Source organism: Lissotriton helveticus, chromosome 3_1, assembly GCF_964261635.1.
Source record: "Lissotriton helveticus chromosome 3_1, aLisHel1.1, whole genome shotgun sequence".
In the NCBI taxonomy this organism is placed as follows: Eukaryota; Metazoa; Chordata; class Amphibia; order Caudata; family Salamandridae; genus Lissotriton; species Lissotriton helveticus.
In genome coordinates this window covers 1918858148-1918878021 of record NC_136061.1, presented here as the reverse complement: position 1 = coordinate 1918878021, position 19874 = coordinate 1918858148, and the positions used below count along the sequence as shown (strand labels likewise).

General features: G+C 46.1%; 1 protein-coding gene across 1 annotated transcript in view; it reads left to right on the top strand.

Annotated features, from left to right (window-relative positions):
* The window catches only part of CEMIP (cell migration inducing hyaluronidase 1), a 551721-nt gene that overhangs the window by 285594 nt on the left and 246253 nt on the right, over positions 1-19874 (top strand). The window contains exon 12 of the mRNA XM_078682930.1: positions 13463-13672. Coding sequence (XP_078539056.1) covers positions 13463-13672 — 210 coding nt within the window. The remainder of the gene's footprint in view (positions 1-13462; positions 13673-19874) is intronic.

Genomic DNA, 19874 nt, shown 5'->3' with positions numbered 1-19874 from the left:
TTTAGCAATTTCATTCTGGTCTAATAATTTGAAAGTGTTCCAGTGTGCATTGTTTTTGGTCGTCCTGTTCTCATAGTTTGGATCGGAAGGTGATGTAGGCGTGATGTCTTTGATGTTATCCGCGGCGGTCTTAAGCTCTTCTTCCAACTTATTGGCTTTGTTAATGAAGAAGGTAGAAAATTCATCGCAACTTAGTTGTGTTTTAGTGACCTCTTGGACAGATTTTGCCAGTTTGTTGGATTGTTGTTTTATGATTTCGAATAGTTTACGTGGTCTGTTTTTGGCGTTATCCAATTCAGTTCTGATAAATTCCTTTTTTGTGTTGATGATCTTCTTGTTATAATCATTACTGATTTTTCTGAGTGTTTTCAGTGTAGGGGAGGATGGGTGTTGTCTCCATTTTCTTTCTGCTCGTCTCAAGGTACGTCTTTCTTCATTCAGCATTCCATTGAACCAAGGATTTTTATTCTTTTCTGTAACTCTTTTTAATTTGAGTGGAATGGTGTCATTGACTATTTTCGTTACTTTGGTATTGTAATGGTTCGTTAGGTCGATCACATTTTTCAAGTTGTCAGGTGGGTTCAAGTCTCTCTTACAACTTTCAGATAGCAGATCCATATTAGCGTCTCTGGTATCTCGGATCCATTTTTTCATTTTGGTAGTTTGAGTCGTTTCTATTTTTTCCCGTGATTGTATTCGGAAGGTTATGGCGTGGTGATCTGACCAGTGACACTGTTCAATGGAGAGAATTGAGATGTCCTTGTTCTTCGAGATAATCCAATCCAGTGTAGCTCCTTTTGAGTGCGTTGGTTGAAAACATGCTTGGGATAGTTTCAGATCATTTAAAAATTCTTTAAAGGCGTTGACCTGTTTGTCGTTGTTGTCGTTCCAACGAAGATTGAAGTGACCTAAAAATATATTATTGATGTCAGAGTTGGCGTTAGCAGTGATGATTTCCTTCATTTGGTCAATGAAATTCATATTGTTTCCTGGTGGATGATATAGGGCATGTAAGTTGCAGATCTGTTTGTTTGCCGATCTTATGTTGAGCCCTAGGTATTCGCATGATTCGAGGGGGTCAGATTGAAATTGGCTAAGTTCTAAATTTGATCTATAGATACAGGCAATACCTCCCCCTGTCCTTATCTGCCTATCTAGTCTTAATATGTTGTATTGCGGTGGTACCAGAAGGTCCATGACTGGCGATGAGGATTCAGATAACCAGGTTTCAGTCAGGATTGTTATGTCTATTTCTTGATTGATGATGATGTCAGCTATGTCCGAAGCATGTTTCACCGCAGATCGACAGTTGAGCAGCAGACTTTTTAGAGAATTCTCCGATCTGGTTGTGGTCATGTTTAACGGATCCGAGGATATTTGGATTTGTTGTAAGTTGTTAATGTTCAATTCCCTTACCTTCCTAGTGTATTTTCTGTTTATGTCTATCGCTACTCTTTTTTTTTCTGTGCTATCATGGGGTTTGATGATTCATATTCCTGGAGTAGTGATGTTATGTCTTCTTCGGTTAGATAGTTTTGGTTCCTAACTGGTCTGTTTTGTCGGTCTGTCAGTGGTAGAGATCTCTTATTATTTAACGCAATGGACGTATTTACTAACTCTCTGATGAGTTCTACTTCATTCTGAGTCTTCTTAGTGATATCACATAGTTTTTCAATCCTTTTCATGGTGTTTTGTAAATCCTGTGCTAGGTTGCTGATTTGTGTTTGGATTTCGCAGATTTTTCTCATGACCTTGGGTGTCGTCGTGTGAATAATCTTCCGTAAGTTCCCAGTTTCATTATTTCTGTTCCTGAGTTTCCTTTTAGAGCCATGTGTCGTTGATTTCTTGCTCTTTCCCTTCAGTCGATTATTATCTCTCTCGTTTTCTGGGTTAGCCGATCTATCATACTTTGTTGAATCGCTGCTATGTTTGTTGTTATATGTATCTTGTGTTCTCTCTGATTTATTCTCGCTTGATGATTTTTCTATATCAACTATGGCTCCCGATTGAGGGTCTTTTTCTCGTAGGTTATTCGATGGGATATTTGTTTGTACCGGTTCCTGTTGTTCTCTGGTTGGAGTAATATTTATAGTGTCGTTTTCGTCTTTGCTTAGGTTGTCTGTTGGCGTCTTCTGGTGTTGTATTTGTGTGACTTGTTCCGGTTCCAATTGGTCTTTAGTTGTTGCGTTACTTGTAGAGGGATTGTCTGGTGGGACGGGGTTGTCTTCTGAGCTGCCCTGGTGAAGGGGTGGGTTCGAGTTCTCCACATTTCTTTTTAGGGTGGAGAAGATGTAGTCGAATTTTTCCAGATCATCGTTAGAGGCTTGGATCATCACTATTCCATTCTTAAAGATAGTTATGCAAATGTCCGCTCTGAGTGTAGCGGATGCTATGGTCATGAATTTCGTTCCATGTGGGATGTTGGTAGTGGCTTTAATATTTAGCAGGTTTGTGATGGTATTGCGCCATTTTGCCCTTCTTCTAGTGAAGAAAATCATATCTTTTAAAATGATCCCTTTATCCATACAGAATGCAGTGTCAGCGATCAATGTGTCAGGGTTTCTCCTCATGAGGTTATGTTTAAATTTTTTGGCTGCATTTTTGGAGAGATATGTAGGGTATTGTATGTTGTAAACGTTTATGCCTATTCGTTCCAGATAATTGTCTTCCATCTTGTGATATGTATTGGCGTTGTAGGCAATGGATTCCTTCTTCCAAGTGGTATTGTAAATATCTTGTGTTAATTACCGGCTAATAATTATCACGATTATATTAAGTATTATAACAATGGGATTAAATAGCTGTATCCCGTATTATAACAATTATGCTTATCTTAGTAATTGTGGTTACTTGATATATTCTTGTTATCGATTCCTCCTCTCTGAAGTTTCTTCTGTATTCCACTAGAGTATGCTATCTTCATAACATATTAGATCTATGAAGTTCAATTAGACCTTTAAAGATGTCCGCCGTTTTAGTTGTTTTACTATGGGCTAAGGACTTTCTCTCTTTCAACTCTTTTATTTTGTCCTCTTTCCCTTTTCATCCTCTGTTTGGGATCTGGAGTTGGCTCCTTTCTTTCTGTCCATTAAATTCAAGTTTGTCAGTCCTCTTTCAATTGTAACTGCCTCTGAAGTGGTGCCATTTTGATGTAGTCTCTTTTTGTGCAGTAAGAGCTACATTTCCTTCCCTTAGAAGTATATGGTCAAGTTGTCCTAAGCGGCCGCCATTTTAAAGTCAAGCACGCCGCTTCGAGAGTTTCCTACAGTTTGCACTTTCAGCTCTTTCATAATATCTTATTTCAATCCCGCTTGCATTCCGTTCAGGGGCTCAGGGTCCCTTTAACCCCTTCCATGCTAATGACAAGGCCAGCTCGTCATGCAGTGCACTGGAGCTGTGCTTATGACGAGCTGACCTTGTCATGAACAATGGGAATTCAAGGAAGTCAGCACCCAGCGGGAATTGCCTTAGCACCAATGTGGTAAAATACTTTCCAGTGCAATATCGCTCTGCCTGCGATCCCGTCTCTTATGCCAGTTTCTTGCCGCTACGCATCTCAGCGCTGTTCCCTCCTCGTTTCTCTTCTTATCGCATTGGGCGCGCCTCTCCACTCAGGCTGCGTTCTTCATCCCGGTCCTTGGGCAGAGTAGAGGACACCCCGGTAATATCGCGGAGGGCATCCAGGAGCCGCTAATTCATTTCCATCGGGCGCCACACAGCCAGGGGTACCGCGGCAATCCGCTCCTCTATGTCCGGTGATATCAGGCGATATCTGCTGTCCTCGTCGGTGTGCGGTGATCGACGGAGTCAGGATGGGTCGTCCCGTCGTATCCTCTGGCGCCCTCAGCAACCTTAGATGGTGGCCGTCCCGATGTCCAGTGAGGGGCAGTCTTCCAGGGTAGGTCGAGGTACTTACTTATTAACCTCTTGATCTGCTGTCTCTGAGTGCTCGGGGGTGGGGGGGGTTTAATCAGGGATTTAAACTATAAAAAGTTATCCCGAACCCTAGGAGCTCTCGTAGTGAGCTCCTACGCTGCGGCCATCTTGCTCCCAAGCATATATGTGTATGCTTACACCTGAGTCATGCTCAATCAAGCACATAGTCATACATGTGTAAACACAGTTCTGTTTTGAGTTTTAGTTGCCTATAACGCAACTATTGCAAAAAACACAGTTGATGGACAGAATGTAGAACAATGTCATACATTCACCCCAGTACAATGATCTGGGCCTAAATCCATCGTTTTTTTGCACTCCACACCACCCTGGGTTAGACACTGGCTATATGCAAATCAGCTCTGACCCTGTGCCTCATGGGAACAGTCCAGTCCGAACTACCAAGCCATGTCTTTCCCAGACCGGAATCAAGCATCCAAGGACCGGTTTCTGGCTATCAGCCTTCATTCAGCCTGGATAGCTTGACTCCAGTGGTGTGGAGAGCCTGAGTGGGCTGGGTATGCTCAGACGTGAGTCCCAGGCTCTCCACACCACTGGAGTCAAGCTATCCAGGCTGAATGAAGGCTGATAGCCAGAAACCGGTCCTTGGATGCTTGATTCCGGTCTGGGAAAGACATGGCTTGGTAGTTCGGACTGGACTGTTCCCATGAGGCACAGGGTCAGAGCTGATTTGCATATAGCCACTGCCAGTGTCTAACCCAGGGTGGTGTGGAGTGCAAAAAAAACGATGGATTTAGGCCCAGATCCTTGTACTGGGGTGAATGTATGACATTGTTCTACATTCTGTCCATCAACTGTGTTTTTTGCAATTTTCACCCCGAGTGGGCTGGGTATGCTCAGACGTGAGTCCCAGGCTCTCCACACCACTGGAGTCAAGCTACCCAGGCTGAATGAAGGCTGATAGCCAGAAACCGGTCCTTGGATGCTTGATTCCGGTCTGGGAAAGACATGGCTTGGTAGTTCGGACTGGACTGTTCCCATGAGGCACAGGGTCAGAGCTGATTTGCATATAGCCAGTGTCTAACCCAGGGTGGTGTGGAGTGCAAACAAACGATGGATTTAGGCCCAGATCCTTGTACTGGGGTGAATGTATGACATTGTTCGACATTCTGTCCATCAACTGTGTTTTTTGCAATTTTCACCCCGAGTGGGCTGGGTATGCTCAGACGTGAGTCCCAGGCTCTCCACACCACTGGAGTCAAGCTATCCAGGCTGAATGAAGGCTGATAGCCAGAAACCGGTCCTTGGATGCTTGATTCCGGTCTGGGAAAGACATGGCTTGGTAGTTCGGACTGGACTGTTCCCATGAGGCACAGGGTCAGAGCTGATTTGCATATAGCCAGTGTCTAACCCAGGGTGGTGTGGAGTGCAAAAAAACGATGGATTTAGGCCCAGATCCTTGTACTGGGGTGAATGTATGACATTGTTCGACATTCTGTCCATCAACTGTGTTTTTTGCAATTTTCACCCCGAGTGGGCTGGGTATGCTCAGACGTGAGTCCCAGGCTCTCCACACCACTGGAGTCAAGCTATCCAGGCTGAATGAAGGCTGTTAGCCAGAAACCGGTCCTTGGATGCTTGATTCCGGTCTGGGAAAGACATGGCTTGGTAGTTCGGACTGGACTGTTCCCATGAGGCACAGGGTCAGAGCTGATTTGCATATAGCCAGTGTCTAACCCAGGGTGGTGTGGAGTGCACAAAAACGATGGATTTAGGCCCAGATCCTTGTACTGGGGTGAATGTATGACATTGTTCTACATTCTGTCCATCAACTGTGTTTTTTGCAATTTTCACCCCGAGTGGGCTGGGTATGCTCAGACGTGAGTCCCAGGCTCTCCACACCACTGGAGTCAAGCTATCCAGGCTGAATGAAGGCTGATAGCCAGAAACCGGTCCTTGGATGCTTGATTCCGGTCTGGGAAAGACATGGCTTGGTAGTTCGGACTGGACTGTTCCCATGAGGCACAGGGTCAGAGCTGATTTGCATATAGCCAGTGTGTAACCCAGGGTGGTGTGGAATGCAAAAAAACGATGGATTTAGGCCCAGATCCTTGTACTGGGGTGAATGTATGACATTGTTCTACATTCTGTCCATCAACTGTGTTTTTTGCAATTTTCACCCCGAGTGGGCTGGGTGTGTTCAGACGTGAGTCCCAGGCTCTCCACACCACTGGAGTCAAGCTATCCAGGCTGAATGAAGGCTGATAGCCAGAAACCGGTCCTTGGATGCTTGATTCCGGTCTGGGAAAGACATGGCTTGGTAGTTCGGACTGGACTGTTCCCATGAGGCACAGGGTCAGAGCTGATTTGCATATAGACAGTGTCTAACCCAGGGTGGTGTGGAGTGCAAAAAAACGATGGATTTAGGCCCAGATCCTTGTACTAGGGTGAATGTATGACATTGTTCTACATTCTGTCCATCAACTGTGTTTTTTGCAATTTTCACCCCGAGTGGGCTGGGTATGCTCAGACGTGAGTCCCAGCCTCTCCACACCACTGGAGTCAAGCTATCCAGGCTGAATGAAGGCTGATAGCCAGAAACCGGTCCTTGGATGCTTGATTCCGGTCTGGGAAAGACATGGCTTGGTAGTTCGGACTGGACTGTTCCCACGAGGCACAGGGTCAGAGCTGATTTGCATATAGCCAGTGTCTAACCCAGGGTGGTGTGGAGTGCAAAAAAACGATGGATTTAGGCCCAGATCCTTGTACTGGGGTGAATGTATGACATTGTTCTACATTCTGTCCATCAACTGTGTTTTTTGCAATTTTCACCCCGAGTGGGCTGGGTATGCTCAGACGTGAGTCCCAGGCTCTCCACACCACTTGAGTCAAGCTATCCAGGCTGAATGAAGGCTGATAGCCAGAAACCGGTCCTTGGATGCTTGATTCCGGTCTGGGAAAGACATGGCTTGGTAGTTCGGACTGGACTGTTCCCATGAGGCACAGGGTCAGAGCTGATTTGCAAATAGCCAGTGTCTAACCCAGGGTGGTGTGGAGTGCAAAAAACGATGGATTTAGGCCCAGATCCTTGTACTGGGGTGAATGTATGACATTGTTCTACATTCTGTCCATCAACTGTGTTTTTTGCAATTTTCACCCCGAGTGGGCTGGGTATGCTCAGACGTGAGTCCCACGCTCTCCACACCACTGGAGTCAAGCTATCCAGGCTGAATGAAGGCTGATAGCCAGAAACCGGTCCTTGGATGCTTGATTCCGGTCTGGGAAAGACATGGCTTGGTAGTTCGGACTGGACTGTTCCCATGAGGCACAGGGTCAGAGCTGATTTGCATATAGCCAGTGTCTAACCCAGGGTGGTGTGGAGTGCAAAAAAACGATGGATTTAGGCCCAGATCCTTGTACTGGGGTGAATGTATGACATTGTTCTACATTCTGTCCATCAACTGTGTTTTTTGCAATTTTCACCCCGAGTGGGCTGGGTATGCTCAGACGTGAGTCCCAGGCTCTCCACACCACTGGAGTCAAGCTATCCAGACTGAATGAAGGCTGATAGCCAGAAACCGGTCCTTGGATGCTTGATTCCGGTCTGGGAAAGACATGGCTTGGTAGTTCGGACTGGACTGTTCCCATGAGGCACAGGGTCAGAGCTGATTTGCATATAGCTAGCCAGTGTCTAACCCAGGGTGGTGTGGAGTGCAAAAAAACGATGGATTTAGGCCCAGATCCTTGTACTGGGGTGAATGTATGACATTGTTCTACATTCTGTCCATCAACTGTGTTTTTTGCAATTTTCACCCCGAGTGGGCTGGGTATGCTCAGACGTGAGTCCCAGGCTCTCCACACCACTGGAGTCAAGCTATCCAGGCTGAATGAAGGCTGATAGCCAGAAACCGGTCCTTGGATGCTTGATTCCGGTCTGGGAAAGACATGGCTTGGTAGTTCGGACTGGACTGTTCCCATGAGGCACAGGGTCAGAGCTGATTTGCATATAGCCAGTGTCTAACCCAGGGTGGTGTGGAGTGCAAAAAAACGATGGATTTAGGCCCAGATCCTTGTACTGGGGTGAATGTATGACATTGTTCTACATTCTGTCCATCAACTGTGTTTTTTGCAATTTTCACCCCGAGTGGGCTGGGTATGCTCAGACGTGAGTCCCAGGCTCTCCACACCACTGGAGTCAAGCTATCCAGGCTGAATGAAGGCTGATAGCCAGAAACCGGTCCTTGGATGCTTGATTCCGGTCTGGGAAAGACATGGCTTGGTAGTTCGGACTGGACTGTTCCCATGAGGCACAGGGTCAGAGCTGATTTCCATATAGCCAGTGTCTAACCCAGGGTGGTGTGGAGTGCAAAAAAACGATGGATTTAGGCCCAGATCCTTGTACTGGGGTGAATGTATGACATTGTTCTACATTCTGTCCATCAACTGTGTTTTTTGCAATTTTCACCCCGAGTGGGCTGGGTATGCTCAGACGTGAGTCCCAGGCTCTCCACACCACTGGAGTCAAGCTATCCAGGCTGAATGAAGGCTGATAGCCAGAAACCGGTCCTTGGATGCTTGATTCCGGTCTGGGAAAGACATGGCTTGGTAGTTCGGACTGGACTGTTCCCATGAGGCACAGGGTCAGAGCTGATTTGCATATAGACAGTGTCTAACCCAGGGTGGTGTGGAGTGCAAAAAAACGATGTATTTAGGCCCAGATCCTTGTACTAGGGTGAATGTATGACATTGTTCTACATTCTGTCCATCAACTGTGTTTTTTGCAATTTTCACCCCGAGTGGGCTGGGTATGCTCAGACGTGAGTCCCAGCCTCTCCACACCACTGGAGTCAAGCTATCCAGGCTGAATGAAGGCTGATAGCCAGAAACCGGTCCTTGGATGCTTGATTCCGGTCTGGGAAAGACATGGCTTGGTAGTTCGGACTGGACTGTTCCCATGAGGCACAGGGTCAGAGCTGATTTGCAAATAGCCAGTGTCTAACCCAGGGTGGTGTGGAGTGCAAAAAACGATGGATTTAGGCCCAGATCCTTGTACTGGGGTGAATGTATGACATTGTTCTACATTCTGTCCATCAACTGTGTTTTTTGCAATTTTCACCCCGAGTGGGCTGGGTATGCTCAGACGTGAGTCCCACGCTCTCCACACCACTGGAGTCAAGCTATCCAGGCTGAATGAAGGCTGATAGCCAGAAACCGGTCTTGGATGCTTGATTCCGGTCTGGGAAAGACATGGCTTGGTAGTTCGGACTGGACTGTTCCCATGAGGCACAGGGTCAGAGCTGATTTGCATATAGCCAGTGTCTAACCCAGGGTGGTGTGGAGTGCAAAAAAACGATGGATTTAGGCCCAGATCCTTGTACTGGGGTGAATGTATGACATTGTTCTACATTCTGTCCATCAACTGTGTTTTTTGCAATTTTCACCCCGAGTGGGCTGGGTATGCTCAGACGTGAGTCCCAGGCTCTCCACACCACTGGAGTCAAGCTATCCAGGCTGAATGAAGGCTGATAGCCAGAAACCGGTCCTTGGATGCTTGATTCCGGTCTGGGAAAGACATGGCTTGGTAGTTCGGACTGGACTGTTCCCATGAGGCACAGGGTCAGAGCTGATTTGCATATAGCTAGCCAGTGTCTAACCCAGGGTGGTGTGGAGTGCAAAAAAACGATGGATTTAGGCCCAGATCCTTGTACTGGGGTGAATGTATGACATTGTTCTACATTCTGTCCATCAACTGTGTTTTTTGCAATTTTCACCCCGAGTGGGCTGGGTATGCTCAGACGTGAGTCCCAGGCTCTCCACACCACTGGAGTCAAGCTATCCAGGCTGAATGAAGGCTGATAGCCAGAAACCGGTCCTTGGATGCTTGATTCCGGTCTGGGAAAGACATGGCTTGGTAGTTCGGACTGGACTGTTCCCATGAGGCACAGGGTCAGAGCTGATTTGCATATAGCCAGTGTCTAACCCAGGGTGGTGTGGAGTGCAAAAAAACGATGGATTTAGGCCCAGATCCTTGTACTGGGGTGAATGTATGACATTGTTCTACATTCTGTCCATCAACTGTGTTTTTTGCAATTTTCACCCCGAGTGGGCTGGGTATGCTCAGACGTGAGTCCCAGGCTCTCCACACCACTGGAGTCAAGCTATCCAGGCTGAATGAAGGCTGATAGCCAGAAACCGGTCCTTGGATGCTTGATTCCGGTCTGGGAAAGACATGGCTTGGTAGTTCGGACTGGACTGTTCCCATGAGGCACAGGGTCAGAGCTGATTTCCATATAGCCAGTGTCTAACCCAGGGTGGTGTGGAGTGCAAAAAAACGATGGATTTAGGCCCAGATCCTTGTACTGGGGTGAATGTATGACATTGTTCTACATTCTGTCCATCAACTGTGTTTTTTGCAATTTTCACCCCGAGTGGGCTGGGTATGCTCAGATGTGAGTCCCAGGCTCTCCACACCACTGGAGTCAAGCTATCCAGGCTGAATGAAGGCTGATAGCCAGAAACCGGTCCTTGGATGCTTGATTCCGGTCTGGGAAAGACATGGCTTGGTAGTTCGGACTGGACTGTTCCCATGAGGCACAGGGTCAGAGCTGATTTGCATATAGACAGTGTCTAACCCAGGGTGGTGTGGAGTGCAAAAAAACGATGTATTTAGGCCCAGATCCTTGTACTAGGGTGAATGTATGACATTGTTCTACATTCTGTCCATCAACTGTGTTTTTTGCAATTTTCACCCCGAGTGGGCTGGGTATGCTCAGACGTGAGTCCCAGCCTCTCCACACCACTGGAGTCAAGCTATCCAGGCTGAATGAAGGCTGATAGCCAGAAACCGGTCCTTGGATGCTTGATTCCGGTCTGGGAAAGACATGGCTTGGTAGTTCGGACTGGACTGTTCCCATGAGGCACAGGGTCAGAGCTGATTTGCATATAGCCAGTGTCTAACCCAGGGTGGTGTGGAGTGCAAAAAATGATGGATTTAGGCCCAGATCCTTGTACTGGGGTGAATGTATGACATTGTTCTACATTCTGTCCATCAACTGTGTTTTTTGCAATTTTCACCCCGAGTGGGCTGGGTATGCTCAGACGTGAGTCCCACGCTCTCCACACCACTGGAGTCAAGCTATCCAGGCTGAATGAAGGCTGATAGCCAGAAACCGGTCCTTGGATGCTTGATTCCGGTCTGGGAAAGACATGGCTTGGTAGTTCGGACTGGACTGTTCCCATGAGGCACAGGGTCAGAGCTGATTTGCATATAGCCAGTGTCTAACCCAGGGTGGTGTGGAGTGCAAAAAAACGATGGATTTAGGCCCAGATCCTTGTACTGGGTTGAATGTATGACATTGTTCTACATTCTGTCCATCAACTGTGTTTTTTGCAATTTTCACCCCGAGTGGGCTGGGTATGCTCAGACGTGAGTCCCAGTCTCTCCACACCACTGGAGTCAAGCTATCCAGGCTGAATGAAGGCTGATAGCCAGAAACCGGTCCTTGGATGCTTGATTCCGGTCTGGGAAAGACATGGCTTGGTAGTTCGGACTGGACTGTTCCCATGAGGCACAGGGTCAGAGCTGATTTGCATATAGCCAGTGTCTAACCCAGGGTGGTGTGGAGTGCAAAAAAACGATGGATTTAGGCCCAGATCCTTGTACTGGGGTGAATGTATGACATTGTTCTACATTCTGTCCATCAACTGTGTTTTTTGCAATTTTCACCCCGAGTGGGCTGGGTATGCTCAGACGTGAGTCCCAGGCTCTCCACACCACTGGAGTCAAGCTATCCAGGCTGAATGAAGGCTGATAGCCAGAAACCGGTCCTTGGATGCTTGATTCCGGTCTGGGAAAGACATGGCTTGGTAGTTCGGACTGGACTGTTCCCATGAGGCACAGGGTCAGAGCTGATTTGCATATAGCCAGTGTCTAACCCAGGGTGGTGTGGAGTGCAAAAAAACGATGGATTCAGGCCCAGATCCTTGTACTGGGGTGAATGTATGACATTGTTCTACATTCTGTCCATCAACTGTGTTTTTTGCTATTTTTATAACGCAACTATGTCAATTAAATTCCATCGAGGAAATTTGCCATTTTGATCGGCACAGACACCAAAATCTTTCATTAATGGTTCGAAACATGTTTGCATTACTAATGATGTATGGATTTTAGTTAAACGTGAGCTTTCCAGCGGTTTATTAACTTCAAATAATAGTTACAGGATCTGACGGTGAGGGCAGTAATTCGTAAGTGTAGGACTGGCTGTTAAGAATCAGCTTTGGTTCAGCATTTGGGTCCTGCGTGAGAGCCATGCATTCCCCAGCCTCCTTTGCTGGAAGTCTCCCGTGACATCGACCACTCCTTTTTAGGCCCCTCACTGGAGCCATTCGATCCGTTTTTCGCAGTATCTGGTTTTACAGTAGCACAGACAGTCATTAATTTGAGCCAGTGGTTTAAGGTGCCAGCACTAGCACTTAATCATCAACACCTGGCGCTTTTTATGAACACCAGTTAAGAACACATTCATTTAGGGGAGATTAAGTGATCTTCCCAGAATCACAGGATGTTGAGCTGACGCAGAGACTTGAACCTGGTTCCCTAACTCCCAAGTCGGCAGCTCTAGCCCTTACCCCACATCCTCTCCCCCACTTTCATGGTTACTAGTTTGTTCTGTTTTAGGCAGCGCTAACATGAACAATGGGCTGGTGCAAACTGACACCTGACAAGTTCCCTGGCACTTATTTATTTATTTATTTTTACAAATTAACCACTGCAGTAGCCGCCGTTTTGGTAAACTGAGTCTCTTCAGAACTTTAGGGATAGGATCCCGAAATACTTAGGCAAGCACTGCACGTGAATATGCTGATGCAGAAGAAATCGGCCATTTAGCACAGACACTTCGGTGCACACTGAAAGTGCAAGTACTGTCTGTGTCTGCCCACTTATATGTGAGAGAGGGAGCGCAATGCAATGGCAGGTCGCCGCTTTTAGGAAGAGTCTGGCACAGCTTTTCATTTCTAGGCATTACACATACTGCCGTTGCCTCTTCCTCGTACTCACTTGTTTTCTTGTATTCCTCCAGCCTTCACTTGTTTTTTCTTCGTTTCTGATCCTTGGTTGCTATATTCAGAGCTCAGAAGAAGCGCTATGTAACGAAGAGACAACTATGCACACATACACATGCTCCCCAACACACCTGTAGCTGAAATATGTAGAAGTGGTAAGACAACAAATCGCAGACATCCAGTGCAATGAGTTACATTCTAGACTGCATCACATCTCCATGCATCTCTGACTTGTTTTGTATATACTACCAATAATAATAATACATTTTTATAAAGCGCCTGGTTACTCCAACTGGAGCATCCCTGCACTAGGATTGCCAAAGAGAAGATTGCTATTTAAGAGAGAAGAACAAAAACCTAAAACAGAAATATCTAGAATTGAAAGAACAGACCTTGACTAAAAAGCTCTGTCTTCCTATGTCTGTTTGGTCCCTGCCTTGTCCCCCAGTGATGTGAGTTTGCACTTGAGATTGCCTCACTGCGCCTCTTCTTTCTACAGCTAGGACGGGGCTTCGCCGCTGCTCACATTGAGGGTGTGGAGCTGAAGCACATGGGGCAGCAGACAATGGGGCACTACCCAATCCACTTCCATACAGCCGGAGATGTGGATGAAAATGGGGGATACAATCCACCAACATATGTGAAGGACGTCGCCATCCACCACGCCTTCTCACGCTGCATCACCATCCATGGCTCTAATGGCCTGCTGGTAAGAAATAAAACATGACCAATCCTATTACTGGATAGATATTATTTGCATACAGTCAGATGTGGCACAATCGGGAAGTAATCTGGCAGTAGTATGTTGCGCAGAAGTGAGTATGTGTTGAATTAATGAAAAATTGATGAATGAAATTGATGTGTGCCAAGAATGTTGGTCACACCTTGTAGATTTCTCAGAACTTAAAGAACAAACAGGCATCCCACTGCTCTCCTCAAATTATAGTAGGAAAGTCCATATGCAGATGTACGGTCAGTCCTACCACAGCCACAGCTGATCTTTACTATACATAATCTGGTATAGAATATATGTAGCAGAATAATGGCAAAAATCACAATAGTATTGGCTGTAGCGAGCTTGAGAAAAGTATTTTTTTAATTGGCCTAGCACCGTAACAATCTGCCATCATGAGTAGTGGTACACACGAGCTGCATACTTGCACTAGGCGATGTACTATGCTTGAGGAAGATGGCAGATGTCTTTGTAGGCATAGCTCACTGAATTGCTTGGTCCTCTTTGTCCATAAGGTGGAGCATTCTGCCCCTATGTAACAGTTCTCATAGAGTGAAAAAAGGCATGAGAGAGTGTCTTCATTGTAATGAAATGTTTATGAATTTTAGTGAGAGAAATTGTGCTGAAAGATAACTCACACAAAGGGCCTACAGGTTTATTATATTTGCTTCATGTATCTTATGGTGTAGATGTTTGAAGTTTGCATTCCTCATAAACTGCTATGACTTATAGATGAAGTGTATGTGTAGAATACAGGCACACTGCCATAAATGATATAGCATAATATTACAACCTAAACATGGAATTGCAACATCTTATGTAGCATTATGTAAGTGGGCATAGGTTATAGGTATGGTTTCGGGTGTCTCGTTTATTCAAGTCAAAACCGGCAAAATCCGCCTGAACAGTTCCTTAGGATCCAGTTTCAACTGGAAACCACTGTATTAAACTGTTTCGGGCCCTTTCCAAGACGGCTGCAGTGGGAAGCTGGCTCCTTATGTGATATGTCAGTAAGTTGATACACCATGTAAAGAATCCAAGGGTTCCCTTATGAGTGAACAAGGGTTTGCTATGCAATCCCAAAGTGTTCTAATAGGGGTTTAATGGTCGAGCCGCCTTAGGCTTACCACAGAGGAGTGCAAGACATTTGTAAATGCACAGAATGATTAATAAATGATAACACGACTCAAAAAGGAGATCCACTCTAATTTATAAAAATACCAAATACCTTTATATATGTTTAGGCATCAGAGAAAAATTGTCCAGGTAAGTAAGTTTTTAAATATAAATTCTTTTTACTTTGAGAAGTGGACACTGCAATTTCTGAGTTCTGCAATGTTATTCTATGGATGGGAGAACAAGTTCTGCAAACAGGTACAGTACATCGACTTACAGGAACACCAGGAGTTAAAGTGAGTGGTGGGAAAGATCCAAGGAAGCACGAACAGTACATTGCAAGCGGTACAAGGGCGGCCGAGTGCAGGGTGCAAATCAGCGTCGGGAGCCCAATACGTTTCAATGGGGATCGGTCACTGTAAAAAGAGGCTGCAGGCTCTGGCTAGGAAGCCAGTAGGGCTGAACAAGCAAGTGGGCTCAGGCCTTGTAATGCTCAGGTATGGGGGGATACCTTTGGTCCTCTTCTCCATGGGCAACGGGCAACGGGTGCAGGGGTATCCTTAGGCATCAGGCTTTTCCTTACTGGAGCAGTCGCAGTTGAGGGGGGCCTGCTTGCAGAGGCTGCAGGCGATGGCAGGGAGTCCAGGAGGGATAAAACCACAATGGACTTGAGCTCTGAAGGGCTAGGAAACCTTGTTGGCACTGGTGGGCCACTTCGATTCGGGCCGAAGGCAACAGGTGCAGTGAGGGCATTGAGTGTCGGGCTTTGGCGGTTCCAGAGGCCTCAGAGTCTTCTCTTTTGGTGATTCTCTATAACACATCCACAGTTCACAGGAGGTCTTCAGATTTTTAAGAAGACTGGAAGTTCTCCCAAGTTTCTGAAGTCACAGCTGCAGGATGAGTCATTTTTGGCGTCATTTTCGAAGAGGGATGCAGACACGCCAAAAGGGTTGGTACCAGGTCAGCTGCTTCTTCTCTTTTCTTGGCTTTTGTGACTCTTCCATGTCCTCTCTCTTAGGTCAGCAGGATCTGCTTCTCTGGTGCCAGGGACTCTACTAAATGCTGCATTTAGGGGTGTTATGGAAGTGTAGTGTAGTAGCCACTGGGTATTGACCCTTGGGGTCACTACACCCCCTATATGACCACTTTCGGTAGGGGTGATACTAGCCTGGATGTAGCATGCCTACCTGACTAGTTAATTTTCCCACCTGTCCAGGTGCCAAAGGGGCTTTTGATGGGGTGGCTTTCTCTCCTTTGAGGGGAGCCAGATTTGCATTCCAAAGGCGGCAGCTTCTTTGAAGCTCGCCGATGCAAGGAGGCTAATCAGCAAGTCATCCTGTGGGAGGGAGTGTTACACCCTCTTCCAGGACAGGCTTTTGTTCTGTGTCTTCTGAGAGAAAAGGCCCTTATCCTAGGAGTTGAGAACTGCTTTTCGGGTGGCAGGCTGGCAGAAACCAGTTAGCAAGCACATCAGAGGCTGGTAGTTTTTCAGGGAACACCTCCAAGGTGCCCCATTGGTGCATGTATTGGTAGATCCAACACAGGCTTCAGAGTGGGTTTACCAATACGAGATGTTTGATACCAGACATTCTTATTTTCAGTGAAGCCATCATGTAGCTGGGTAACTCATATTCACCAGTGTCCAGCACGTGTTAAAATGGCTTCTCTGATGAATTGTACTGGCAGTAATAGGACTGGCCATCATAGGGGCATATCTGCTCATGCATGCATGGCCTCAGAAGTAATATGCAGCACCCTGCCCTAGGACTGCTAGGCCAGCTGTAGGGGTGACTTACAAATATTACATGCAGTGGTAGGGGAAATGGCTCACAGGGATGTGTGACATTTTTTTCTGTACCAAGACACGCAACCTGCAATGGCAGTTTTGCCTGTAATTGGTGACGGGTCCCTTATGGTGGCACAATACATCCTGCAATCCATAGGGACCCTCTTTAGTATCCCTGGCCCTAGGTACCAGGAAACCAATTACTGTGGGCTTACAGAGGGTGCTGAAGGTTTTGCCATTTGGGAGAACAATTATACAGCTTGGGAAAAAGAGCTCTGGCATAGGGGAGGTGGTTAGCAGGGACCCAGTGCACTTTCAGTCTAAATCACACCATTTACCAGTCAAAAAGTGTGGTCACCATGTAAAGAAAGGGCCACTTTCGTACAGCTGCTACCATTAAAATAGCAGCAGCCATCTTGGGGTAGACCTCGAGCAGCACCACTCTCTTACAGCACCATCCAGCATAGGGTTCATAATGCTTGATGCTATAGCAGAGGGTGATGCTCGGTGACAGTGATGAGGAGGGAATGCAGTCTTGATGGAATGAAGTGCAAGGTGTCTGGACCTTTCTTTCTGCCTCCTCCTTCCTGCATTGACAATGGCTCACATATCTTGTGTACCTTATTTGCCCACTCAATCGCGTGCCAATCGTGGCATGACAGAGACTCCCACATAGGAAAATGTCTCTCTCCATGTTGGAGTTGGTGCCAAGGATTGTGCCCTAATGTGGAGTCAGTGTGCGATGTTTATTTGGGAGATGAATACTTGTTTAACGGTAGATGTCTGACTGACTTTTCTTTTTCACCCAGGCAACCTTTCACTCATTCGTCTTGCCTAAAAAGTCTTTATGGAATCGGGGTTTGGGGCAAAAATGTAGAGGTGGGTGATCCAACAAATTAGCAGGGCAAGCCTAGCCAGAGGCAAACCCAGGGTCAGCTGTGGCTCTAAGAGTCCGTCAACAAGCTGAGCCTTGAAAATATTTGGCATATAAATCATGCAACAAATATCATATTAGAGTATGATAAAGTGTCTTCAGAATTAAAAAATATATTTCTTTAACACACATATAAGCATTTCACATGAGCACATGAGATTATAACTTTGCATTGAGAAATATTTATTAAAAGTGAGTTTTTAAACATGCACTGAAGAAAATTCCTGCCCTAGCAAGGATGACAATGCTATTAGAGAAGTTAGAGTAGTAAGGGTGTAAGTTTTTAAATATAAATTCTTTTTACTTTGAGAAGTGGACACTGCAATTTCTGAGTTCTGCAATGTTATTCTATGGATGGGAGAACAAGTTCTGCAAACAGGTACAGTACATCGATTTACAGGAACACCAGGAGTTAAAGTGAGTGGTGGGAAAGATCCAAGGAAGCACGAACAGTACATTGCAAGCGGTACAAGGGCGGTACAAAGTCAGTTGTCATATGTGCCTTATATGTTACCTAGATTCTTATTCTCCGCGGACCAATATTATGGGCTATTAATTCAAACACAATAGAGGTTTTTGTACAGTGCGCATCCTGACCTCGCATATAGGTGCTTTCATATGTGATATGAAACAAAAAGAAAGCTTGACTAAGTAAAGTACTTCCCTAAGATCACACAATTTGGTCTAGCATTGAAGCTGCGATTGATATCAGCATTTTAAATTTTAAACTGTGCAATTCAGTCACTATATAGATATCTCTTTCTGACATCCTTGGGCAATGCTTTGTCCGTAATTTTTAGGGGATGAGATTAGATTATGGGAGACAGGCAAAATTCACATTTAATTTTTTGTCCGTTTTACATAGCGCAAACCTTTCGCAAGATCATAACCCAGCTTTGTAGACACAGACTACTGTTGCATGTATTTTTTGGGGGCATAGCGAGATTTTCTGAAAGCACAGGATTCTCAGACGATGCGTTTATCCTAACCCGGTTCCCCATTTTACAAGGTAAGCAGCTATAGCTACTAGACCAAGTTGCCCCTCCCAGGAAAACTTGGTTAGTTTTGGACTGAAGGTTCCAAGATGATGTCATTCTGTGTCACAGCCAGACATCTCGCTCCAGCCCGGCCAGCGCTGGCCATGTCATAGCGCCTTTTATTTGTTATTGCTGATGGGTAGAAGTCTGAGGTGTGAGGCAACACGGAGGGGAGGTAGCACAGAGGGGGTGGAAGGAAGCGCTGTGACAAAGCCAGCGGTGTCCGCATCATAGCACTTTTGTTCTGGCAGGTGGGCGGTGCACCTCAGACGACAGAGGGAGGGAAGGTGGTCGGGTTGGGGGGGCTACAGAGGCAATGGAAGGATGGAGGGATGGAGAGAAGGACTGTGACGCAACCAGCAGTGTCCATGTGATAGCTTTTTTTTATGGTGGGGGGGTGGAGGCCACACAGACCAGAGAAGGCGGACTGATAGGGGCATGAATGATTAAGCACTCCAGGGGCACCATAGCAGCGCACTAGTGTAGGCGTACATGCAATATTCATGTGATCCTTCCCACTTTACTATTGACCTGGAAGCCAAGAGCATCTGCATTGTGTAGTTCTTGCATAAGCAGTGGCACAATGCAGGTACAAATCCAAGACTACTGAAAATATTCCGAGGGGCAATTTGTGAATATAAATTGCATCTGATCAAGCAAAAAAGCAGTTACAAAAAGAGTCTCTGCAAAATGTATACCAATTTTACTCTATTTTTTACTGTCAGGTACAACTTAGCTTTCTTTCCGAACTTTTATGAGAATTTATTCAAATCAGGCTGCATTTTACAAATGCTTGCAAACGTCTGGGATTGCAAAGATGGAGGTCTGTGAGGGACAACAGACCACCATCACCTTTTACATTCGCACTTTGCTGGACATTGTGTGTCCCTTAAAGGAGCACATTGCAAAATGGATATGAGGTGATGGATGGAGCACGCAGCAGTCTACCGATGTTTGCCTCCCCAATGCCGAGATCTGCCACTCTTATGGAAAAAAGCAGTCACTTACGGGCAGCTACACTTGGCAAACTTTCACTGACTAACATAGACAACTATTCAGTAGTTTGCAACTGCTGGAGTGGTCGCAAACCATTGAACTATTTCCTCCCAGATCTCCAGGAAGGGGAAACACCACTTTGATGCCTCCTTTGTGGTTTGCAAGGTTTCACAATGTTTGCATTGCAAATCGCAAAGACATTTGCATCTCACATTGTCATATTGATCCATATATTTTTAACTTTCACCCTTGTAAATCTCGCCAATTTTTGCAGCACTAGCTGTGTAAGAGCGAAAATGTTTTAATACG